We start from the raw sequence: 27162 nt of genomic DNA, 5'->3' as shown, positions 1-27162 counted from the left end.
AATTAGAACAACACAGTGTATGTTCAGTCTCAAAATTAAGACGATAAAGTTTCAAACAGTTAGAACTGAAACAAAGTATCATGGACCCAGACCTTTAATCAGTTGAACACAAATCCTAATTCCACTAGTTTTTGATCAAATGAAGAATTGTGTGCTTGAGGACAGCATTAAGAAAACACTATTCTACCCTCTTGTAAATGGGCAGAATTCACACAGAAAACAAGGAAACATAATGGAAGAAGTGCAAGTTTTGTGCAGTCCAGCCCTGGGAGCTCCTCTGAATGCTCCAGACAGAGTGACACTATAGCACAGCAACAGCCTCTGCACTTTCTGCTTTATCACTGCTTACTGCTCAGTGGCCATCACATTTGCTAACCAAGTCAGCACATTGCTGACACTGTTTTAAAACCCAGTGCTTCAGTTCTGAAGCTCCTTTTTTTTTTTCCAAAAACCTCCCCTTTGCTGCATATTTAGAATATCTAACATATAGATAAGACATTCTCTTCACTTTTATGAAATCATCTGTAATTTCTACCTTGATGAACTACAATGCTTAAGGAAATCAAGTAAATAAAATTCAGTACCAAGGACTGTAGCTCATGATGTTTCAATTCACCTAAATTATTCATGGGTTGTTGAAGGTACATTTTTGTTTTATTGAATAAAGGAATTATCAGGCCCTATTAAAAATCATTTTAGTTCTGCTCAGATTGAAAGTAATTTTCTTTCATGCATTTTGTTTGCAATTTTTTTTGACCATTGATATAAAGTGATTTCAGAAGTTACTAGGTTAGTAAGGAGCAAATTAAGTTCACTTCCCTTTGTCATTTGCTACCTTTTTTTCCATAGGATACTTACTTCTAGAAATATTGTTGAAATATTTATGCAGATGGTAAAATAAAATATATACACATTGATGAAATGTATATGCATTTTATACAAAACAGAGAATTATATGGATTGTATAGAACCATGTTCCTTTTGGTTTTTTATTTGTACCGTAAAAGTTTAACAAACTCATTTAAAAGCAAAAATTTTTAATAGACAATATAATTTGTAGGGAGAATGTATCTCTACAAGAAGTGTTAAATGTTGCAAGTTACAAAATGCTGACTCACTAAACTACAGAAAAACCAGAGTTTTCAATGCTTCTGCTTCAAGGATGACATTACTTTTGAATTAAGTAATCCATTAAACATTTCTTTACCAAACATTTGTAAATAAAGGGTTTGGTCCAATTGTACCTGCAGTCCTCCCAGCCCCATGGGCCTTTGGAGAAACATGGATCCTGTCTCTGAAATAGTTTTGGTTTTTCCCACTTAGAGAGAACTAGGAGAGGGGTAAAACCCCAGAGGGGCTGGTTTCTGTGAGGCAGTTCCCTAATATTTCCTACTTTTGGATTTGTCTGCTGCTTCAGACTTTGGATATGATGTTTGGAACCACCCTGGGTTTGGCAGGGCTGTGATCTGTAAGACACTGTAGGGGCAAACTGGAGAGATCTCCTAGGTGGCTTGTTAAGGTTTATTTGATCTCCTGGTTTATTTACCCAGGCACACACCTGCTTGTTACATGAGAGCACTGCGACTTCTTGCTCCTTCCCTCAAATAGTCACTGGAGCAATCCTGTCCTGATAATATTGTCCTGCCATATCTTGGAAGGCCATTATGGGGAAGGAAAACAGCAGCAATGGAAGTTCCACATTCCCTCTCTTCTGATCTGAGATCCTTTTGATTTGATGAGATCTTTGAAGTGCTCAGGGTTTTAACAGCCCTATATATGGTGTGCTACTTGATAAAGAGAGTCAGTAGTGCTTGGGCACGTCTTCAACCAGGCCTCTGTGAGGTGCACAATACCATTTTACATTTATTACTAACAATTAAGCATCCAGTTTGTTATGGTATCCATTTTCTTTAAGGAAGAACTCAAGTAAGTACTTTTCTTATGTGTTTTGATATTAAATAAACCTCTTCTCAAACACTACAGCTCACTCAGATCCATGTATCTGCTACCACTTGTGTGTTGTCTCTGGGCTATTACAGTGACTGAGAATCCAGCTGAAGGAGATTCACCAAATTTTTAAGAATGCCAAAAATATAAAAGTTTTTGGATGATTTACTCCCTCTTTTATTCCTTTTCAAGGCGTTCAGTAAGCATAAAAATAATTATTATTACATAAATTAAAGTTGTTGCAATTCAGCTGTACGGATTGCAGTCCAAAGCCAGTGAAGATAGATCAAGGTTTTAAAAAGTATCTGCTGTAAATTAAAAACAAATGGTTGAAAGTATTTTGCAGACCTCTCTCCCACAGATTGTATATTCCATTTTCCAAATTAAATCTAAGAGAGAATATTACTTTATTGAGATTTATGGAATAATTTCTTTAAAAATTCCAGCAATATGAGAATGTAGGCAGACACTGACAATGAAGAAAAATAAGTGTTAGCTACTAAGTGGTTTCATCTTTTGGAGCTTTTTATGTTTTTGGTAATGGGAAAAATTAGTTCTGACTGCTTTTAAAAGCTAAAATTATATATAAACCATTAATTAGGGGCAGATCATTTGTCCAACTTTTACTGCAGAGGGGATAAAATGGGTGGAAAACATGATAATATACCAGTGCTCCTTGGAGGAAGTGTTCCTCCCTCAGCCCAACTTGCTGATCCTGTCTAAGGAATAAGACTTAAGAACTTGTGAGAAAATGTGTGTAAGAGGATATAAAAGAAAATTGTTCTGTGGCATCTGGGGGAAATATATATAGGAATAGCAGTTGGGCTGTATTAACTATGAAAATAAATGTGTTACTCAATTTTTCACCTCTTTTAAGACAAACACAGGACCCTTTTTCCATGTGGCACAGTACAAGGGATGTAACAAAAGGAAATCCTAGCTCTGGTGGACAGGAGAGCACAGAGAAGAAGCCCCAAGGACACAGACTGGTTTTGAGAGCTCTGGGGTGTCATGGATTCCTTGAAGGATTCTTAGGACCTCATTACAGTTTTTGGGGTGTCCAAGAGCTTAAAGGGATGATGAATCCTGGAGCCTAAGTGGACTGTTAAACCTCCTCCCAATAAAGAAAAACATGTGGTTGAAACTGTGTTGGCTAAAAACCATGGAATTTTCTGCGTAACTTTATTCCTTCTTTGCCATTTTGTGTTGGCTATCATGATCTGCCTGTTATATTTCAGCAAAAGCAATAATTTCCTTTTAATTAGATAATTGCCATGTTATTCATTGGTTTTGATCACTTCTAAATTCAGCTTTTGGTTTTAACAAATGTAGTTTCAGAAGATGATGGATTTTTACATTTTTTAAACCGCTAAGTGTTCAAAAAGGATTTGTACACATAACAAAATTAGAGTAGGGATTATCTAGCACTGTGTGTGGGATACAGCTATAATCTATACAGAGCATGGAAAAGAAACTGGCATTCTCAATTGCACTGCACACATCTCAGTAATAACAGGGTATGAGGCATACAATTTCATGGAACACCCACAATGAAAATTATTCTTTCCAAACAGAGAATTGTTTTGGAATAAGTTAGGTTAATTGGCACCATGGGATTCCTCTCAAGGAAACACAGAACATTAAAATCTACACATGTGCATGTAAAATGATAAAGTATTATCTTCTTTCCCCTCTCAGCTCCTCAAATCTGAGACACGCTACCCAAAATCAACAGACACAATTATGTTTTGTTGATTCAAATTTCCTCAGAATAAACTGGCAATTCTTCATCTGGTCAGCTTACAACCTGAGAGCCACTGCACTGTTCCACAATTGCTAGCTCCAGTATGGTTATCTAGTGCAGGCTCTCACACAAAAATAGAGGTCTCTAAGAGCTTTTGGCACATGCTTTTTAGATGGTAAAAAACTTCACTTTTAATAAAGCTATATGGTGCTAAGATACAATCTCTTTCAAAGGCCTGTTGTGTCCCTATTAGGATTAGAACCAAAATCTGCAAATGGTTAATGAGAAATCCAGGCACATTTCACTGTCATTATAGAATCTTTGGTTAAAATGCAGTATTTTACAGATTCTGAACAAAGTTAAAGTATATTAAATCCTCACAATAGCAATGTTGCCCTCTTGAAAATTACAAAGAACTTATCACTGATTAAGGAAAAAAAAATCTTCCTCTTCATGAAGAAGGCTGAATTCTCATGCAGAATATTGTGTCTGTTTTGTTACTGTTTAGGTCACTATAAACAATGATATTCTATGTGGTTTCTCTTTAAAATGTCCTGATTTTTTCACATTTGGCCATTTTCAGACCTTAACTATTATTTCCTTCCGAGTTTTCTGCTCAAATTATGTGAAGACATTTAAAAGCAATTAATTGTGGTGCCTAGTGGGCAGCTCACAGGTGAGGTGTGGCCTCAAAAGTTATGTCTGTTGTGCCACAGGTCTGACTGCTGTTCTTCTGAAGTCTCAGATGAGAAATCCTCATGTCCTGGGACCTGACATCACTTCAACTGCAAGTCCTGCTGAAAAATAGTCTACCTCACTTCCCTGTCATCACTTCCCTCTGCAGTCTCCAGGAGAAATCCAAGATCTGTCATTTTTGCAACAACACAGGCAATGTAGTGTTTCAGTTTCTCACCAAAGACATGCTGGAATCCCCCTTCTCATACACTGAAAGAGGAGTTCCAGGACGACCAAAAATACCCCACAGGTATCACTGCTGTATGTCAATAATTTCTTTCACCTTGCCCCACTTCCTGGGTGTATGCACATGCCTTACACGGATTTACCATTTCATTACTCTTAGAAGTACAGGAGCAGGACAGCAAAGAGAGTTTGCACTCAGCACTGGTGCAGTTAATTGTAGAATGGAATGAAAATGAAATCTTGGTTTGTTCCTCATAGAATATATGTCATACTTAATGTTCTGTGCCTCAACATTGTTATTTTAAAGGACTATCCCCATTCTTCATATAGAGCTGAGAGCTTGGTCTGGTAGGACAATTAGAATTTACTATCTGAGTTTTCACAATCTGTTTCTGAATAACTCTGAAGAATTGCAGGCTCATTGGGTTGAAGAAAAAAGAAATTTATATAGGACCTCTCAGTTGTCCTTCCAGTGTCCAGAGAGAAATACAACCTTCCACTGCTCCCCTTTCTCTCCATACATCAAAATAATCCCTTTCAGGACTAACTGGTCATGAATTTAGTAGCCACTGTAAGTTTGGCTTTCAAGGGAGCAGAGAGCAAATAACCTTTGTGGAGAGTACAAGCTAGTGCTTAGTGGAGGAGAGCACAGCTTGTTGTGATGTCAGGGCAAAAAGTTCAAGAAAGGTCCATTGATTTCAGCCTCATCCATGTAAGTGTTCAGAGGGAAATAAATTGAAATTACTGGACTTGGATGGAAGGATTAGCATGAATTATGTGAATTATGTGAATTATTCTGTCAATAACATAAATCCTGTGGATATCAATGGACAGTGCATGTGTTAACTTAGATCTGTCTGTGCATCAGCAAGATGCAAGAACAAATGTACACATCCAGTCAAGAGGAATATGTGAGAAGTTTTATCAGTGACAGAACTGAGCAATTCAGCAAATAACACAATCTGATTCCCACATCAAGTTTTAAATAGATTTTATCCCTGGCTTACTGTAGATTTTGTAGCCACTCCTCACTGCAAAGACAGCACAACCTCTTATAAGCTTCTTGGAGCAGGCTCTTCCAGTGCTGGAGGTAGTGGCAATTTAACGAAAAAATTATTTGATTATATGTTGAATGACCTGAGTAATACATATTCATGTGATTAAATGTCACAGAATCATGGAATCATTAACTTTGGCAAAGACCTCTATGATCATTAAGTGCAACCATGAACCCAGCACCACCATGTTCACCACTAAACCACGTCCCCAGGTGTCACATCCACCTGCCTTCTGAACACCTCCAGGGGTGGTGGTTCCACCACTTCCCTGGGCAGTCTGTTCCAATATCTTGACACAACCATGAAGGCACAGTAGATGTTCCACTACCAATCATGCATTCCAGCAAAAAGATGCCTGTGGTGACCAGATGCTTATTTGGTCCTGAGAAACTCTGGAATAATTGGCTCAGAGCAGCACAGCTAACATGTTTAATGCCTGACAGTCTACTCCCATAGCCTTATACTGAACATATGAATTGCTGTGTTCCACAGCAGTCTTCATGGCATCACAGAAAATTCCTACCTGAGTCACTGGATCACTCATTAATAAGATTCTGCAGGACTGAATGCACTTGTGTTCTGATTAAAAAACTATGAAAACACAGCAAGAGATATATCTAACTTGTAACTCATCTAAAGGCTATTACTGGGAAATTTGCTGAGCATACACTTAAAAAAAATTGTCAAATATTTCTGTGGAATTTTTTTCCTTGCAAAGAGAACTGACTGTTAAAATATTTGTAAGGAATTAAGTAGGAATATAGCATTTTAAAAACTTTGGGAATTAAAAAACCTCACATAAAGTAGTCTTACTGGTATTAGTTTGAAAGCAAGATGAACTAAGAAGGTGACTATGGCTCAAAATTTAGGAGAAATTTCTGTTAAAATGTTTCTGACAAGTAAAACCACAATCTTAGAGAAGGTGACAGAGGTAGAGTTTAACTCATATGTTCTCAATGGTGAACTCTGATATCACTTAACTGAAATTTTCTGTCCCTTTTCCCTTCCCTCTCCTGCCATGCCCTTTCCTTCCTCAGAGACTTTGCTCTTTATCATGATATTCCCATGAGATACATGAGAAATATTTTATTACTAGCTAAAAAAATATAAATAACTGAATCTCTACACCAGTGCAAGTGGTAACTGCACAATGGCAAATTTAAGGACACCCATTTTGCAGGGGTTTCTGCTCTCAGCACTGTGTGAGGCAAAGTGCAGCAGAGTGCAGCCGTTCTTGCTGGCTGAGCAATTTATGACCCTGTAGCCAGCAGATACACACCAGAGCTGCACCAGAGCTTAGTCACAATCAAAAAGAAAAGAAAAGGAAACAAAACAAAAAAGCAATAAACTGAAAATAACCTAAGGATCAGAGATGACAAGCAACTGAACATGAAGCCCTGCTGCAATTCTGAGCCTAAAGAGCTTGTTCAGTCAGTGGATTTATAAGTAGAAAATGACCTTCTAACTACAAGGACTTGATTTTACCATTGGCAGCAGTAAGATGTAAACTTGGCTACTTTGTACAGTTCTGAGGTCCTTAGTTTTAAAAGGATTTGGGGAAGTGGAATGATTATATGGAAGGACCACAAAAATGATTTAAGGACCAACAGTTGCAGCCCTAGAGCTACTTAGCTTTTCAGAAAGTATCCTGAAAGGTGATTATAGCATTTAATTCCCAAGAGAAGTGGTAAGTTCCTAATTTTTTTGTAGTTGCCAAACCCTACCTTGATGCCTTCCCTTCTGAACAATATATTTTAGACCAATACAGGTTTTTGGGCTCAGGAGAGAAGAAAGTAAGTGAAAATTGATGTAATAGGTTGTGCTATATTTTATGGTGATTGCTGCTAACCTAAAGGTTTCCAAATCTTAGGAAATAATACAGTTAATAAGATAAAATACAGTCAAAGGAGTATGAAAATTTGGAGAACTGCTACAGCATTGACCATTTTTCTGTAAGTTAGACACAATCCTGAGTAGCAGGTGACTGGACTGATCTTATAATAACAGCATATTCAGCCTTGTTACATCTCAGGAAATCATTAAATCCAAGTGTTTGGATTGTTTTGACACTTTTTTTTCCCCTGCTGAGAGCATTATGAGATAAAATCAGATTTGCATGATACTTCTGGAGCCTTTAATTTTTTTACTTAAATTTTGACAAGAGATTCAGACACATTAGGTCTAAATTCTCTAGATAATTGAATAAGGTCTCCTTAAATGCCGCTTAAAGTGTTACCATTATTAGTTCAATCGCTTCTCATTTCAACTTTCTGCCTCTTTTCTACTTGGCAATAGTTTAAAACAGAAAGAAAATAACAGCAGTTGAAAATCAGACAAAGAAAAAATGTGTTCTAATATTTTCATTAAAAATTTGTCTTTGCTACATAACTTTGAAGGAAGAACTGTAAAATGTTGCTCTGCAACTAACAGCTCTCTTCACCACAAAACAATGGAGCAGTAAATCACCAAAACAGGGAAAGCAGACTTTTAGTTTGGGTGTATTATGAGGGTTTTTTTTGGTAAAAGGTTCATTCTTTTCTTCTGTATACACTCAGGGTAGTTTGCAATATTAATGGGCACGTTATTAGGAGATGGAATATTAGGAGATGGAATATTAGGAGATGGAATTGATATTTTCTCCACTACACTGGGCTAGATATTCCTAGATAGTTGAGCCAGGTGCATGGCCTAGATTTTGGTTACAGGTCCTTGTCTCACTCATGTCCTCGCTCAGCTCTGAGGCAAGACCAAGGTACATGGATTTTTCTTGTCACCACATTCCTGAGGCAGGGGAGGAGGTGACAGGAGGGGCTTGGCCAAGTGTCCACACTTGGCAATACTTATGTAGCCAGGGTGACATAAAATGCAGTGGAGAAGGCCACAGATGTTGAATTAGCAAATTCTTGATTAATATCCATTCATGGCTTCCAACAACTAAGTTAAAAAATAGGAGATCAAAAAAGCATTCCTGCTAACTGTGCAGAAATTAGGAGACGTGCAAAGAAAAATTGGTTCATAAGCTTTTTAAAAATTTTTTTTATATCTTCAGGAATCCTGTATCTAATGTTCTCTTGAGCAGGACCACAAAGAAGCACAAGTCACTATCATCCATTCATGAAGTGTATCTCTGTTATGAAATGCTTCTCCGCACTTGTGCTCATTCCTTCTGAGATACTGGCAGCAGATAAAATTATCACTGCTCCTTTTTAATTTGAACTCCCTAAAATTCAATCATGTAACTGTCAGTAATTGCACTGCAGCAAGAGTTTTCAAGCAGAGAACCTCAGTGACTTCAATGAACATTAAAAGCCAAAGGACCAATAAAACTTGGGCAAGAGTTGCACCACTCTTCTCACTTACTTTCTATTTATATCCACAGACCTTCCCAGGAGTGATGGACAAGAAGGAAGCCCAGACAATCTGAATTATGTGCTTAGGGCAGCAGAGCCCATGAAGAAGCCCTACAAAGGTGCTCAGAGCAATGCTAGGGGCTTCAAATGAATTTCACCAATACAGGGATCAGTAGATCCATTAGAGAAATAAAAAGGCATCTTTTTAGGAGGGAAACATGACTTTTTGTTGTACTATGCAATCACTTCTCTTCCTCTGTTTTTGTATATTGTCTTTCTCCTTATCTGACTGCCAGTACTGTAATGAGTGAAATATGTTTGTGAAATTAAAACCAACCTCCAGGATTATTTTTATGAAGGAAATATATCACTTCAGTTTCTTGGTTATATCAGCTTCAGGATAGTTTTAAGTTGATTCTTTGGAACAGATTTCTAATTTATGAAAATATAATGATTTTATCACTGCTAAATTTCCTCTTGACATTAAAAAAGAAGACAAAATTAGCCAACACTATATTATTCCATCTATTGGTATTATAAATATCTTAATGGGATAGCTGTCCAAAATTCTTTTCAGAGGCATCAATTTATATTACCTTTGATTCAACCACAGCTGCATTATTGGCATTGTAATTATCATTATTCTAATTATTTACTGGGTGCAACATATGTCTCTAAAATTCTGAAAAAGTATTTTTGCTGTTTTTACTGTCACTGGAGTTAAGTATTTGTTTGTATTTCAGGTACAGAAAGAAAATAGCAGAAGCATCTGTTTTCAGACACTTGAGTGTAAGAGAGAAAATTTTTACACTTCTTTTTAGGGGAAAAAAAAAGTTTGCCTTTTCTTGGTATTATTGCTCTGAGGCTGGAAAACAGATGAGCAGTTTTTGTTTTCTTCAAAGTGTGTATATCCAAATTCTGGCACTATACATGGTTCCTAAGTGAGCACAGAGGACACATTCCATGATGTTTGCACTGTGCAAGTGGATGCAGTGTTTTACAGAGTGGTTTGTTGAGGTTTTTGTAACTGCTGCCTGTTCTGCACTGCCTGCTGGAAAATCATCTGTCCACAGAGTATTCTCCATTACTGATTTCTAGTATTGAAGTAACAGGTAAGTAAAACCAAATACTCTGTCAAGTAGTGACAATGCTGCCATTGCCACAGTGATCTCCCATCCTTGTGGGTAAGGGACCATGGACAATGATTATAGGAACTAGACTGCAATATAAAAATGTTTAAGAACCCTTGTTTTAAAACTATAATTTATGTTATAGGAGGTTTGGGGGTTTTGATTTATTTATTATTTTATGTAATGTACTCATTCCACAAATTCTTTACTCTTTCTATTTAAGAGCTGGAGTCCTGCTCCTAGGCACATTCCCTTTCTCCTTCCCTGCAAAGTACATAAAGCCTCCATTCTTGCCAGCCTGCATTAAACACTGCAACACAATTATCCTCAGTCGCTGGACTGTTATCTCAGGGAATTGAATTAGACTTTCTAGCTTAGAAACATCAAATTATTTACATAAAATGTTATAGTTGAAACAGATCCAGTGTAGACCATTACATGATGATTTTTTAAAAAGATCAGGTCACGGATTTAAAACAGAACTGAAAGTTGTATCTGATCCTGAGTGTACCTGTTGGGAGTCATATCAAGCAGGTTAGTGCCTGTTCAGAAGCATGGAAAATCAGTTTTCCATTTAGCCTTGTCTCTAAGTTGCAGCTGTAAAAGTTTCCTCAAGAAAGGTTCCTTTGGGACCAATAACAGTTCTGTGGAAATTTCACTGTCAGTTTTCCACAAGTACAAGTGATCAGAACTTTTGGTTAAGAAATATGAAACAGCCTTAGGTGTTCAAAACCACCCCTGATAAGTCCCTTCTGTTTGGATATCTTGAACATAATGGTTATCTTCAGGGGCAGAAAGGGAAGCATTCAGCAAAATACATAATCATATAAAGTAGTTTTTTTTTCTCCTGAAAAAGGGGCAATATGTTTCATTGCTCTCTTTTTCAATACACACTAAAAACCTCTGAGATTCTCTCTCAGAAAACTCTATCCTAATTGGCCTCTTGCCCTTACAGCTGAAACAAAATTATTAGTTAACATGTGCTATGCATTCCAAATTGACGTGGTTTGTCACAATTATCAGTTAAGATCCCTCTGTCAAGAGTGTGTCAACATGACTTTCATCCATGAAGGCTTTTTGATACATAGTCCTGACTGTTCTAGGCATAACCTGATTACAACTTAAAGCTTCTTTATGTAGCTGAATTTTACCTGCATTACCACTCTGAATTGTGACAAGAAATCAACATGGAACAACACTTGAATTCCAGCATTCCATAAGTAAAATATCTTCCAACAGACTTAAGTTTTCCATTGGTACTTACCCCATAACTAGATGTAATTTCTCACCTCCACCTTCCAACACATTCCCATCAGTGCCCATTCCCCACTCACTGCCCCAATCACAAAAGTGTTCCCAGTGGACAGGAAGGAAGCTGTTCATCCCACCAACCCCCATGTTTGAATTCAGAGGGACAGTCACTTCTATGTGCCCCTCCAACACACACAGTTTTAGAGCAGCCTCCCACCCAGGGAAGCTTGGGCTACATTTGGGGTTGAGCCAAGAGGGAATGAGCACCCCTGCTCCTCTCCAGGGCATCCCTGACCATTCCCAGGCCCCCTCCTGTGTCCAGGTCTCCAGGCATCACCGAGCACCTGGTGGGCAGGGGAGGCCCTGAGCCAAACTTGCTCCCATTGCCACCGCAGCAAAACTCATCTGAATTCAATGGGCTGGAAATGAGCCCAAAGGAAGAAAATACAAAGATACTGCTGTGGAATGCTGGTGCTGAATAGTTTCATTTGAATTTAAAGTGAGGAAAAAATGAAGGGAAAGAAAATAGTTCGATAAGAGTTACAAGATGCTGTTTTCCCTTCCCACTATGAGTTTTCACTTCTTTGCCATAAAGAACTGTGGTGTCTCTTGTTGTTACTCTTTTTTGTTATTTAAATTTAATTATACCTAAAAAATATTCTTCCCATTTCACCCATATACATGCTAAAATATAAAAAGGTAGAGGTAAGTATAAAATCCAACCTTTATTCCACTTTGAACAAGCTTGTGTATATCCAAAAAAGGTTCCTTGAGTATGTCTCCTTCGGGAGTGAAGATCTTCACGTATCCTTCTTTCTCAAGAACGAAGAGGCGATGGGATCCATCCCCACAATGTACTGCTCCCACAGGCTGCCTCAGTCCACTCACAACCTCCTGAATGCAGAAGCAGTTGTGCTTGTGTTTTCTAAAGAAATTTAAAGAAATAGTGAGACATTTCTTCTTTCTCGTAACCATGATACAACAGTGTCCCAAAAAGATAAAATTATTGTTGTGCAATAATATTAAAAACAGGTTTATAATAAAACATTTAAAATATATTAATGTGGATAAATTATTCCCTTGAATGTATGCAAGCACATAATACAGAAAATCAGCTTTAACTTCAGTTGAGGAAAATCTGGTCTACATACAAAAATGAGAACATTAAATAAACTTAGATCCAAAATGTAGAGCAATGGGAGAGGAAAAAAAGTTGGCAAAAGAAGAGAATAATTTAGAAATACAGAATTTCTACTATAAAATAAACAGAGTAAATTTCATCACTTAATTTGGATTCTAATATCCATTTTAAAATAATGATTTATGATGGAATAATCTAATTTAATTATTTTCACAAAAAAACCCTCCACAAATGAAATAAATTGAAGATGATGACATAAATTTACTAATAAACTTATTGCTGTTTTTTAGTAATATTAAATTTAGGTACAGATTACTTCCCAGAACTATGAATGATCCATGGGCTGGACAATAACCAAGATCCACAGGGTGGATCAGAGCAGGATTCTAACACCTTTTCAGCAAGGCAAATATCAAATGGTACTGAAGTGCTGAAGCTCGTGTAACTTTCTCTTTTGACGTACTCTAGCAGCAGCAAAGGAAAGTCACATCTGGAAAACACAGCTGCTCAGCATAAGCACACACGGAGCTATTTCACTGTGAAAACCACAGGCTTTGCTAGGGTTTTTTTTTCAGCATTAAACAGCATTTATCTTTATGAACCTGCTGATCTCTTCCTCTTTGTCGTATTCTTCCATGTGGTCCAGGGAGTTAGAAGCTGGCCCTCGCACTTGTTTTCTTGGAAAATCTGGAAAGCACACACCACCATCTTTTCTTGCATAGTAATAGCAAAACTCATCAGCTGTAGTTTGGAGGAAACCTTAAAAATGCAAAAGAGCATACAAATATTTAGTGTGTTGTCATGTCTGCAGTTTTGTGTCATCAAACTCATCTTTAAATAGATTATAGTGGAAAAAGACATTTTAAACAAAGGGCTATCTGCAAAAAGAGAGTCTGCTCTGAATAAACACAAATGTATAAACACAAACTGAGCATTGCCTTTTGCAGTTTATTCATCTGTATTTGTATTAAACCTCATTTTCAGTGTGCTTAAGTTTCATTCAAAATGACACAATAGTTCACTCACTAAAAAATTAAGAGACAAAGTTCAGAGTTGAGGCTGTGACACACTTCTCCCTAATTTTAACCCTATCAATCAAGTGTAGTATCTGCTGTTAAATAGCCTGAGCAGCTTCTGTTTAATTTTTTTTTAAATAAGTGATTAGTTCTAGTCAGAATCTCAGTGAAGACTCTGGTAAAAGACATGCAGTAAAAGATTTGTGGAATGCTGCCAGCAAAGGACATTGGTTGGAGAGGTGAGAAGTGGGAAGTAGTGCTGAAAACTGCACCACGTTGACATCCAGGTGGTCTCTCCAGCATTAAAGTAGCTGAGCAGTGTCCCATGGTGAAGCCCAGTTCCTCAGCCCCATCCCCTGAAAAGGGGATATGTCTCATGCTGCACTGGATAAAAGGTGGTCCTTAGGTTTTAGGTTAAAATGGGAAGGATTTTGAAGACCCAGAGAAACACAAAGTTGATAAAATGGGAGCCTTTGAAGAAAAACCCTGCCACTATTGCTATTAATTTCTTGCATTTTATTAAAGGAGGTTGAAAAAAAAATCTGTTTCTGTTCACAAACCTATTTCTACTCATTTCAATCCAGGTTTTAATCATGAGTATTAAATATAAGAAGACAGAGTCTGGCCAGTTATACATGCACCATTTCACCAGAACATTGTTGAGATAATATGTCTTAAGTTACCTTTGTTCCTGTTTGCATTACTGGCAACTGTCTTAGGATGTACTATAGTCCAGGACATAACTCATAGGATACACAGAATTAGCACTTAATTGGAATTAGAGGCCTAATTTATGCATGGCTTTACCACTTGTGAATAATGCAGTAATCCATAGATCTTGGCCGTAAAACCTCTGGCTTACAACGTACAATAAGAACTGATCAGGGACAGCTGTGTTTCATTGGAAAATGCCAATTTCTTACAAGCAAAGCTTTTTCAGAAACATTATCAGTTTTGACAAAATTTTACTTAGCATGATGTTTCTGGTCCAAGCTCAAACTTCTGGTCTAAATGAAACAGACAGAACCAGACAGCAAACCTTGTATCACTATACTCCAATGTCTTGTAATTAGGGTGTTTCATTAGGAAGAGGAATATTCAGGTCAATGCCCCTCATCTGTCAGGCAAGAGTTTGACCCTAAGTCTCCCATTTCCCAAGTAAATGTCCTAACAACAACTTTATTAGCTATCCTGGGGTGGTCTCTCTGTGGCTTTCTTCATGGAAAATTTCGAAAGAGTTCAATTTCTTCCTTATGTGGAATAGGAAAATTTTTTGGATCCCAGAATTCTTGTGGAGTGAAAAGCCTTTCCCACCCAACTATACTTCTTTTCATATATATCTTCCTTTAAAAATATTGGAAAAAATGACAGGACAAAGTCTGCCTTTGATTTCTATAAAATAATATCTGGAAACACATGGTAGTGTGTTGTGGTGTAAAAGTTTAATTACCATGATTTGGAGCTTCAGTAAACTTCATCTCTGAAGACCTGCTTTTAATTTATAGTAGTTACTTGGAGAAAATGGGAGATGTAATTTCAAGTGGAACAACTGAAGAGGAATTCTGATATAATCATAGAGTAGTATTCCAAGGCTTGTAAATATAATGCCAAAATCAAAGGTAATCTAAAATCTTGCTGTTGAATTATTTGACTTAAGAATACAGGGGTTTGTCTTTAATAATTTATTTCTCTAGGCACAGTGGGTCATTTGAAAAAATGCAATAGCAAATTAGAGGTGTACGATTACTAAGAATTTCTAGAATTTTCCAAGTATACAATTTACTAATCACTAAAGATAAACTTCTCTTGGCTTGAGTGTTATCTTTAGTCAGGGAAACCCAGAGCAGGTTGTGATCATGTTGTTCACTAAGAAAATGTCAATTTTAAATAACAATCAGATGCAAACTCACTTGATCAGAGCAATGCCTTTTCTTGTATGTAAGACTGATCCCTTTGCCTCATGAAATATTTTATCATGCACTAAAGTGCATGGTGCATTGCAGTTGCCTTTTGCTGCTTAGCAAATCCATCAGCAGATTCTAAGAAAGGATAAGGCTCATGGACCATTTTCATTAGAAACACTTGTAAAAAAGTGGGGCTAGAATTAAACTATGAAAAATGCTGCATTACTGGGAGGAATGTAACCTCTGTAAATACAGTTTCACCTGTGCATTAAGGGTGGAATATTGCTATTTTATTCTATAAAAACATAGTAATTTAGAAAAAAAAACCCTCCATGTCTTATATATGCTCTATTTAACATACTAACGGCTTAACAGAGGACATTTAAAGAAACATTTGCTTGTGCACTCCTATCTGCTTGTAGCCATTTATTATCTTCTTTCTCATGCTTAGATTGTAAGGTCTTTAGTGTACAGTTTGCCATTTTGTTCAGAGTTTGTACAGTGTCCAGAAGAATGGTCCCTGACAAGTGCCCCTAAGCACTAGAATTGTTTGGAGAAAAGGAAAAAAAAAAGGAATAGGGACTGCAACCCTTGGTCCTGTGTGAATTTCTGTACTAACTAATTTATTTTAAAAGACTCATACATATTATTACAAATTTCCTACCAGCTGTGTACGCGTTGACAGAGCGGTGCCTGTGTTAACAAAGAAAACTGAAATCACAAAGGATGATTAAACATCATGTTTAAGTGTCAGATTTTGCACAGCCTTGCATTTCTATGCTAAACTCTGTCTTGCAAATAAGAATCCAACGACAGGCTTTTCAGTTAAGGCAGCTACAGTGAAGGCTTTCTGTGTTCGCCTTTATAAAACACTGTGGGAATAAATTGCAAGATTAAAAGCCTTTTCAAAGGAAAACTGCTCCCAGCTGATCCCCACCTCCTCTCTCCACTGGTATTTGCAGCCAGTTGTTCCTCACACTGTATCTCCCTTCCTGTCCTATCTTCACCAAATTCCACTTTGCTGGATTCCCTGATTACCCATCCCCTTTCCCCTTCTCTCTGACACACAACTCCAGTGCCATGGCAGCACACATCTCAGACTTTGCAGCAAGTCAAAGACTTTGCCTTGCACACAGGATTGAGTATCATCCACTCATCTGAGGAAACCTGCACTGCCTTTGAGGGCATCTGGAAATCAGGCTCACCTGCTTGATTTCTGCTGTGACCTTGAGCATACAGTTTAACTTTGTGTCAAAGCAGCCTTCACCTTTTGGGGATTTTTTTTCTGATTTGCACCTTTGACAGCTAGATGTGAATTTGTTCACAGAAGCCCCATATTCTCCTCTCTTCTCAAATTGCCAGTAAAAACCAAACCAAAGACGTGATTTCAGACAGATCGTTTCAAAATGTACTAAGTCCACTGGTAGCTCACATAATTTCCAACTGGTTTTCAAGAGACTGGTGACCCTCGTCTCCTGCCCAGACACTGCAGGTTCCTGCACACAGGCAGGGCTAGGTTGATCCCCTTCATGCTCTTGTTACCAGTAGCAAATTTACCACCCACTACTGTTTTTCTGCAGGTTGACTGTGACCATTAATCAGCCATGTTAGAACTTCTGGAAGTGCTCTGTGAATTGTAGAACTTCTTAGAATTCCAATGTTTTCAGCTGGAATTCCAACATTTTGGAACACCCTGTTTGGTGCTTGAAAAATCCTATCAGACGTCTGTTCTGGTAATGTCTGGATTCAGATCTGGGCCTGGATCTGAATTCACCCACAATCATCTGGAACCCATTTCTTCAAATAGAAATAATGGAGGCCAGATAGCTCAAAATTTCTCCCATGTCCTTGGATGGCACCATGGCTGTGGCACGGGTTTGTTCCTTAGAATATGCCACTTCCAATGGCACGGATTGAGTTTCTGACTATGTCTAAAAGCAGAATCAGCTGTGGCTTTCTTTACTATCTGTATTAGTAATAAATATTACACAGTCTTCCCTTATGGAAAGGGAAAACTTAAAATTCATATTGACTGAAGACACTTCATTAAATCACTTAACTCCAGTGTCTCCATCAATAATCCCTTAGACTGAGGCTTGAAGTAAAGATTAGATGAGAAATAATCAGAACAGTTATCTGGAATGAACCAGAAAAGCTCTAATCTCAAAGTCTTGGTGAAACATTACACCCTCCTGCTCATGCAGATAATCCTAACAGCTTCTGATATTATTCTGCTTGAATAAGGAATAAGGTCCACTTTTTCTCTCAATATTCCTTAAGAAGTCAGTGGAAGTTCTGATTCAGTCATAACTGGTGGGCAAACTGCTGTCTTCAAAAGAGTTAACCAAGGATCTGCTAGAGTTTTCATCTTTGCAGGAGACAGAACATAAATGAATTTTTGAAGTTAACTCATGAAAATAACTGATGCATAATTTCTCAGCCTTCTTGGTTAATATGTCCTGCTAACATTTCAATCCCAGAAAAGATGCTTGTGTCTTCAAATGTTAATAATATTTCTCATTTGCACAGGACTTAAGGGATAAAATTATTTTTGTAATCAGCAATTTCCTTAAACTCTGTTGTATTGGTGTTCAGAAACAATTAGCACTCCCTAATGGAGGAAGAGTAATTATTCGACATTTTAACAAATGCACAGTGAATCATTGCCAGAGACCTTGGGTTTGGGGGCCTGTTAATTTTCAACTCTTTGTAAAATCCTCGAGGCTAAGCTGAAAACACAGCTTCCACATTTTCTATTTTTTTCTTTCTTTTGCAATAAATATTATTACGGATATACAAGTCTCACAAGGAAAACAGAACCCCAAATAAGTTATTTTAATTACTTATGTTTCAGAATGTACAAGACTATGAAACTATATTAAAATACTATAGGTCATCTTCTCAAAAAGAGGGACCTGAATCTTAATGAATACCTTTGGGAAATGCAAGAATAGGTATCAACAACCATGAGTACCAGTCAACTCACCAAATTAATCCTGTTGGTGGATGTAAGCATGCAACAAGTTTTTGTTAGTACAACCTACTTTCAGGACAAGTATTTAGAACAATTATTAGCATCTGATTGATGTAGGAAAAATCCTATTTTAACTGATGCTAAAGTATGTAAGCTCTTTTGCTGCAAAGCACAGTGCTCTGCCCAGTGCTAAAGTTATGCTTTCATCTGGTTATCTTTCAAGGCAACCTGGGTGGTCACAAAAAGCACTTGACATCTTGATGCACTTCAGCAGTTTTACATATACACAAACTTTGTAGAAAAATAAATTTGTCATTCGTCACCACATATGTTGATCTGAGGAGCGAGGTTCCTGTGGCTGTAGCTCCTGTGCTGCTCAGCCCTTTCTCATCCTCCCTCCCTCCACCTCCTCCTTCTTTCCCCCTTTTCCCTCTTTCACTTTTTTCAATTAAATAAATTGTTTCCTCATAAACGTAGAATGTCACAAAACAACTCTGAGGGTCTCGTTGTGCAGAATATGAAAATCATTTGTGCTAGCTACAAATTCATGTCAAAAATGTCTTTGTGCTGACTTCTTATATGGGCCAAACATTTAGAATATCTAATCTGTTATCGCTGTTCAGCAGGCAGTCTTGGCAACTATGATCTATTCTGCTTTGCTTTGGGGAATGTGATAAAGAGCAAGAAACAGCTGGTTTAAGAAAGCCTTAGAAACATCTCTTAGTTTATAAAGACAATAATAATATTTTCATATTTGAATGGGTTGAGATACATGTTAAACCACAGTAAAACGAAAAAGTAAGTCAATTCAAAATGTTTTCTCAAGTCAATAAAAGAACACTGCAAAAAAAATCCCTGCACTCTTGGGGTTTCAGAGAAAACAAGTACACACTGCAAACATGCAATTAAAAAACTATCCTGCAAATCCCATCCACTTAAACTATCCCCTTTACTCAAATATGTTTATATTATATTACAAACTGTCTTCATATGTTAAAAGTGACTATTCACAAATTCATTTTTCATTTCATTATCAAGTCTTTTTTTCCAGTCTGTGTTGCTAGTTTAAAGGAAAAAAAAAAAAGAAATCTTAACCTATTTAATTATTTTCTCCTGTGTGGCATTGTTTATAAGTAGTGTTTGGACAGGGAAAAAAGCATAGTTTAAAAATTACAGTCTTAAACATATAAATAATTTACTATTGGGAATACCAAAGATGTTATTTAACATAATAGTGTCTTAAGACAGTGTTTCTAAAAGAGCCATCCTCTGTGGTTATTTTGTTGATATAGTTACAAGTGATAGCACACATTTGGTGACTGCCTCAGACAGCACAGGGCAAACTCTGCTTTTGGTTATGTCCAGCTAACTCCACTGACTACAGCAAGGAAGTGTTAGGTAAGTCAAGAATTTGCTTGTTAACAGCACGCTGGAAGTGATTCAAAGATCACAGAAGTCTATCAAATAGGGCCCTTTGATTTCAATGGGCTTTAAACCCTGTGGAAAAAACATCAGTTTCTAGGGTAACAAAACCAGAAAAAACACTTTACTCATCAGCTTTTAGAGGCTACAGCAAACAGCCAGGACCTTTTTTTCTTGCATTTTAAAGCAAACTATCATTTAGAATAGCCTCCTGGATTGCCAGCTGCTTGTTTGCATGATCAGAATGAACACAATAATATTTCAGCAAAGGTAAATAATAATATATATAATATATATATAATATATATTATATATATATATATAATATATATAACTGAAATAAATAATATATCAGTTTCAGGTGCCTTTGACAACAATCAAACCATGTGTGTTTCATGGTGAGTTTAACAGGAGGGTGGCAAGAAAGCCCTCAAATTATTTACCTCCCTACACAAGATGTGCTGGGAAGACATTCTTTCCCTGCTTGGGCAAATCCCCTGGATATCAGTGGGGATTTTTCCTGGTTAGAAGCTGGATCTACAACTGCTCAGACAATATCAACATATCAGGACATCATTTAGCCCCATATTTTGTTATGAGTTTTACCTGGTATGTGACCTCTGCAGGTGTAATAGAACTCTTTACAATAGTCTTTGCACAGGTAGGGAAGCATTAGTTCTTTTTCAGGAGTTTCCCCTTTCTCAGGTGAGTGGAATAGGTTCTGAGCGTGAGGTGAGCAGTGTGCACACTTGATTTCCTCCAGCAGCTTCGCACATTCTGTGTTGTTGGTAACAGAAAGGACCTGCAAGCCACAAACCAGAGACAAGTAAACCTGTGACCTGTGTCCCCATCCTACACAAAGAAAGATTGCATGGCCTCATGCCATAAATAAAGCTAATGGAACCAATACAGTAACTGTCAATGCATCGAGTTTCATGTCACAGTTCTGGAGGTGCAGAAGTTATTACTATGAAACGTGCAATATGCCATTGGTACAGTGAGATTTTAATTTCTCTGATTTCTTACAGAGGCTTCTTACAAGATCTTCTATAAGATTTCCTATCTGAGCTTGCTTCTCAGAGAAGAACAACAGTACTCAAGTTATTTTAAGGACCCGTGCCCGCCATCACATAGGCAATTTCTGAACTAGAGGAATCATTTACACAAGAGGGAATTACACCAGCAGGCCTACCCACTTCTCTGACAAGAAATACCTAGAATCCTAACTTGTAAGGTAGCCTACTCAAGTGTTTAGAGACTAAAACTTAAAATTCTTGCATCAGAACACATCAGAAAAACCATGTTTAGGTATTTGTAAAATAGGTGTATCTTGAACAACACAAAGCCTGGCTGCTGAAATGACTGCTGTGGAATTCAGCAGGCACCATGGATTTTTCATGCTTTAAATGCTGCTCTGCTTTTTGCTCTCTCTAATGCACACTGTTTGGAGGTGTGTATGTTTTCAGACATTTTTCTATTTTAAGTGCAAAAGTAGAATTTGTAATGTCTTGTTTGTGTCAATATGGAAACAGTAACTTTGTCCTCTAAAAAAGCATATATTATGGATGCATAGCACTTAAAGAGGCACGAAACCACAACTGATGATGTGTTTAAGTAAACACAGGAGCCAAAGTAGTGCAATGTCATCAAATCATGAAAAATAATGGAAAACAGCGTAGTTGTCTTTATTAGCTTTTGAATGCATGTACTTTATTAATCTATTGTTAACTACATGGATTGTTTTTTGGTCATTCATCCCAATGGTGGGCAGTGGGAAAAGTGTTCTCTCCCTTGAGAGGGTCTGAATCTGTTCCAGTGCAAAAACAAAGCTCAGGTTCTTTCTGCTATTTATATAACACAGTTATAAACAGAGACTGTACGACACTTATGTTAAGAAATATTGATGTCATAAATATATGTATTGTATGAAATTTGTAAATATTTACAAACAACACATTTGAAAATATTGCTAGTTTTTCTAGCAAGTTTGTATCTCTGGGCTGATTTACAGAAGGACTTTCCAATGTCATTTCCTTGCCATGTTACATTAAAGGGAATTATCTAAGTTGCTTTTGATAAATAAGTTATTTAGTGCAGGAACACTCTGGATATGCTTGAGTTTGATATCTCATAGGTCAGCTCTCTTCTAGGATGTTATACTTTGATAACACAGGTCTGAACTCAGCTTTTTATTTACAGGGCATAATTACATAGACCTCAAATGCTTGAGAGAAATGCACTTTCAATTGTTTAAAACAGGTATGTATTCAAAATATGACACAATATATGGCCCATACATTTAAACAACATCCTATTTATAACAACCTTAATTTAGAAGGCATTGTCTATCCAGGAAAATTTAGTCTTACCATACATATATTGTCAAAAGACCATCTGAAATGTGCACTAAAGTTTAGTGTTGTAAGTTGGACCACTGATTAAAAGAACACCATTTGGCTTCTACCCTTATTCTGGATGTGCTGCCATTGGCTTCAAAAAGAATTCCTCCAGGATTGCCAGGATCACTAAATGCAATAAATGTTCTGTTCTTCAGACTATCTGCTGTCAAACTATCCTCAGCTTCATAGCACCTGCAGGCAAGTAATGTGGTTAACATCTGCTACATATAGTTTATTATCTCTCTTCAAACCTTTCTTGAGAATGTAATTATCCCACATATTTTGTAAAAGGTTTGTCTTTTTTTTTTTTTTTAAGCTTTAAGACAGTAATCAATCAGACAGAAATGAACTGTGCGTGTTGCCTGTATGGCAAAAGGTTTGCCTTAGTCCTGAATTCTTTCCGGAATTTCTTCCATGCCACAGGCTCTTCTCTCCTGAAAAAGTGTAGATTCCTTTTGCTAGGTTGCCCATTTGGGCCATAGCAGTAGAATTCTTAACCTCAGTCTTCTTTCTTGAATTTCAAATGTTGTTCTGAGATATGGTAAATCTTGATGAAAGAAGTAAAAATACAATAATAACTACTAGAAATTATAACCAGAATACATAACAACTAAAACTTGCAACTTGAATACTGCTGAGGGTTGCAGTTCAGGTAGTAGAGAAGAGACTTGACATGTTTGCAGCAATCCATGCATGTTCTGCACTAGCTGAACTTTCCTCAGGGATGCTGTGATTCTGACACAGGGAAGGGGCCTGTATAATTCAATCAGGTCACTGGCTGCCAAACAGGCCAAGTCTGAAGCCAACAAGGGATGAGCAAAACCACTATCCATAAATGCTACTTTTTAAGAACATCATGTCACTTGTCTCTTGAAGTAAGGATGAAATGACCCATTTTGGTGCTTGAATCAAAGGACTGTGAGTACAGACCCTTCAAAGTACTTGCCTACATGCAGTAGTACCACCTGGTTTGCAGAAGTCTCAGAAGTTTTCATCAGGGACTTCATCTCAGACTTTCTTGTGGTAACAGTGTGATGGTATGTTTAGAAGTACAAGTAAACACAAGGTATTACTAGGTAAATATTCAGTGTGTTTATTGAATTAACTCCACAGAGATGCAGATAGAAGACTGTACTTCTACTGGAAGGCTCCAGAACACATTGTGAACAGGGGGGGGGAAATAAATTACAGGATGGCAAAGCTAATTTACTGTTTCTTGTGGAAAACGTAATTGACGTTGCCTGGTGATACAAGCTTGCCAACATTTCAGTCCTCAAAGTTAAGACAAAAGGATCCTAATCCCCCTGAGCAGCTGCTATCCAGGAATTAACCACAGGAATTCACCCCCTCATGTCATTTCTGGAATGAGTCTTGGTCATATAATAGCTAATCGGAAGATTAAGGAATGAGAGTCAATCAATTATCTGAAAATCAAGTACAATGTTACTTAACTTTTAGAATGCTCAAGCAAAATAGGGTGGTAACATTTGCTCTGTGTGAGGTCTGATGTGTAACTCTGTACTGGCTTGGAGATAGGACAAGTCTCTATTCTGAATTTCAGTAAATCAATAATGTATTTATCCTGGAGTATACTAAACCAGTTCTAAGCATATTCTGAAATACTTATTTAAATAAAGCTTTTTTGGTTGGATGTCTACTTTGAAAATGACCTTAAAGTTGACAATGGCTTTGGTCTTTTGAAGAAATGTAAACTAATTTCCTGCTTCAATTTTTAAAGTCGTATGTGAAACCATCAAACTGCAGTGGTTTAAACTAACTGCGCTCTGGAAAATATGTAAAACTTCCAAACATTTATTGCAACATGCCTAATAATGATTATGCCTGCTGCTGACTAATTTACAACATCTGTAAGATCATCCTTTAATCTCTAGCCACATGAAAGTGGAACGGGTAGACTAAAGGTAAGATAAATCCTGGAATGCACAGGAAAGCACAGCATACTAAATTGGTTTATCAACAGAAGGAAGAATGCAAAGAAGAAGAAACAGAAGATGACACAAGAGACAGACAGAAATTCTTTACGACTAATATTGTCATCTGTTTTGTGTACTCTGCCATATCTAGTTAGAGAAAGGCAGTAGAATTTTGATGCTAACAGAAGGAAGAAACCAGTGAAATAAGTCATTGCATTAAGCCATATTTGATATACAAGCATTTATGTCTAAAAATCATGTGCTGACGAGATTGTTCAGCTGTTGAATTGAACATATGCCTCTTCTGTATTACAGTGCTGGATTATGTCATTAAAGAGTTCAGTTTCAATTTTAGGGTAATATTTAAATAGATCATTGTACTAAGGCAGCTGTTAAAGGGACCCCAAGATGAGTTATTTGTTTAGTTGGATGTGTTCAACAATAGCCTTTGTTCATGAAAGAGCCAGAGCAAACAAATGATTGTAAAAGGGCACACTTGAAAACAATTACTTTTCACCCATTCCTTGACAGCCTTGGCTGTGAAACCATCCAAGGTAGAGAGGACTTCTTTGCCTGTCAGGCTGTAAGCAAACTTTTAGAAAAATTGATATTGCAATGTTTGGCTGGGATGTAGCAGCCCTTCATAAACAAGGGGATATTACCAGAAAAATAAAAGAGTTAAATGTCAACAACAGGATGCAAATATTTTTCTTGAGCCAGTGCAGTGTTGTATCTGCTCTTTACGGGAGCTTCATTATTGTTCCCAAAACTGCAGGTGGTGTTTTCATTTATAAGCACAGATCAATAATTTGGTCAAAAATTCTCACAGACCCAGCATCTTAACCAAGAGGCTCTTATTAGAATGTCTACTAAGCATGGTCAATTAATTTATTTTTTTTTAAAAAGACGCAGTGCTCAGATTTCTGTTAATGGCATGGCCCCTCCATCATGTAGGTAGATGATGGAGTTTAAAAAAGCTGGTTTGGGAACTGTAGTAGAACACAGTTTAAAAAAATGTGCTTTTAGAAAAGTTACATTCAAATGTATACCATAATACTATGCCAAGTCTTCTACAGAATGACCACCCCATTCTGTTAACTATAAATTACATATATTTTCACATATTTTTAATCATATATCTTTATCAGATATGATAAAGCAGATTTGTGAGTTTCATTAAAATTAATCTTCAGGGGAAAAAGTCTGATTTTACAACCCTGTACAATAACATTGCTTTAAAAATGTAATTTATATTTTAAAGAAATTATGAAATGGGTTCAACAGCTCAGGAATAGGTACTGTGGTCACTTCCTCACATTTACATCAGGTTTTTAGTATCGTCAGTAAGAAAAAAAACACACTGGAAAGGAATTAAAAGATCTTTTAAAGTAATAGTAAGAAGAGAATAAACACTTCAACTGCCTGGGGATGGAAAACTAACCAAAATTGCACTTCCAGTTTATTGCATTCAACCAATTACCACAAGGGTCTCCAAGCACTGAATAATCTCAGTAGTATATATGCCACCGAGACATTGCAAACAGGGTGAATTAAGGACATATTTTCCAGTCCTTATTATTTTTTTTCCTTTTTTTTTTCCCTTCTTTTTTTCCTTTTTTTTTCCCCAGCTAGATCTTTCAGGTTATCTGTGTGTGGTTATAGTTTAATTCAATCATCACACAGGAGCCTAATGACACTGTCTCTAGACAACATGAAGAAATATATCTGCCTTGAATCTCAAACTGCTGCTGCATATGGTATGAATAAAGAGAGATCTGCAGCTGAAAACCTGCAGTAAGACAGTTCTCAATCATCTGGGAATAGAGGGGGTAGGACAAATGCTCCCTCAAAAGGCATGAACATTTGGACAGAGCTGGGGACTGAAGGAGAATGATGTTCTCCAGTTTCACCCATTAGTGAACCAACTAACAAACACAATGGTGTTGTTGTTATTCTTTTGCCATAAGCAACAGGACTCTGTGTGTGGGCAGCAGTTTAGTGGGGAGGAGGATAAGTCGACCCCTTTTTGTCCTATTGATTTTTTCCTATTTGCATGACTTGAGCAAATTAAATGATGCAATATGGCTTTTTGTTACAAAACAAAGTGAGAGATACCACCCAGACACATATGTTGATTCGTAGAAGCTGTTTACATGAGAATGGAGTGAAATCTACCGTGAACTGAGCATAAAAATTCGATTCAGGCTGGGTATTTTTTTTTTATTATGCTTGGGCCAGCAAGACTGAAACACAAGTTTTCCAAGAGTCTCTCAGACCTTGACAACTAGAGAGTTGTAACTGAGGAATTCTTAATTAAACCTAAAGGAGGATTAAATGTTACAAAACCCCCCCAAAATAACAAAAGGAAATAAAAGAAAAGGAAAAGTAATAATAATTTTTTTAAAAGGCACCTGATTGTTTATTTCATGTGCAGTGATTCTTAATGACATTATTCAGCAACTTCCCTCCCCGTGCATACCCCCGGATGCAGCACTGGCCAGCACAGCGCAGCTTATCAAACACAGTCCTGCCTGGTTAGGTACCCACGCCTTTGAAAATCTAAGCAACAGGCTGATAAGCAGAATTTAACTTGCTAAAGGATGCAGAGAACTCGACAATTTTAAAAAATCGGTGAGCAGAGGAGGTGCTTCCCTTCACATGACCGCAGCTTGAAATTGGGCAGAGAGGCTGCCAGGTAATGTGCAAAGACAGAGTATCTCAGGGCACCTGGTGAGACACCGGCCCTGGGCGAGAGCCGGGACACCGGGGCTCCACAGCGGACACTTCGGGAGCTTTCGCCGCTGACACACGGAACCGTGAGTAGCACACGGGCCCCGAGGCGGCCGGTGATCACGGAATGTCGGTACACCGGCACCAAGCCACTATCCGAACCCCCTCCCGAAGTGAGCATGTGGAGCAAACCGGACACGATCTCTCACGCCAGGAAAAGCCCAGCCCGGATGGCACCGCC

The 27162-nt window shown here is 37.4% G+C and overlaps 1 protein-coding gene across 1 annotated transcript in view; it reads right to left on the bottom strand.

The window, feature by feature from the left end:
• HHIP (hedgehog interacting protein) overlaps positions 1-27162 on the bottom strand; it is a 68690-nt gene that overhangs the window by 40863 nt on the left and 665 nt on the right. Inside the window, exons 2-4 of the mRNA XM_058803909.1 lie at positions 20465-20660; positions 13145-13301; positions 12125-12326 (exon numbers count right to left, since the gene is read on the bottom strand). Of these exons, the coding sequence (XP_058659892.1) occupies positions 12125-12326; positions 13145-13301; positions 20465-20660 (555 nt within the window). The remainder of the gene's footprint in view (positions 1-12124; positions 12327-13144; positions 13302-20464; positions 20661-27162) is intronic.

The sequence above is a fragment of the Ammospiza caudacuta genome, chromosome 4 (genome assembly GCF_027887145.1).
Source record: "Ammospiza caudacuta isolate bAmmCau1 chromosome 4, bAmmCau1.pri, whole genome shotgun sequence".
NCBI lineage: Eukaryota > Metazoa > Chordata > Aves > Passeriformes > Passerellidae > Ammospiza > Ammospiza caudacuta.
This window is presented reverse-complemented; position numbering and strand designations above follow the sequence as displayed.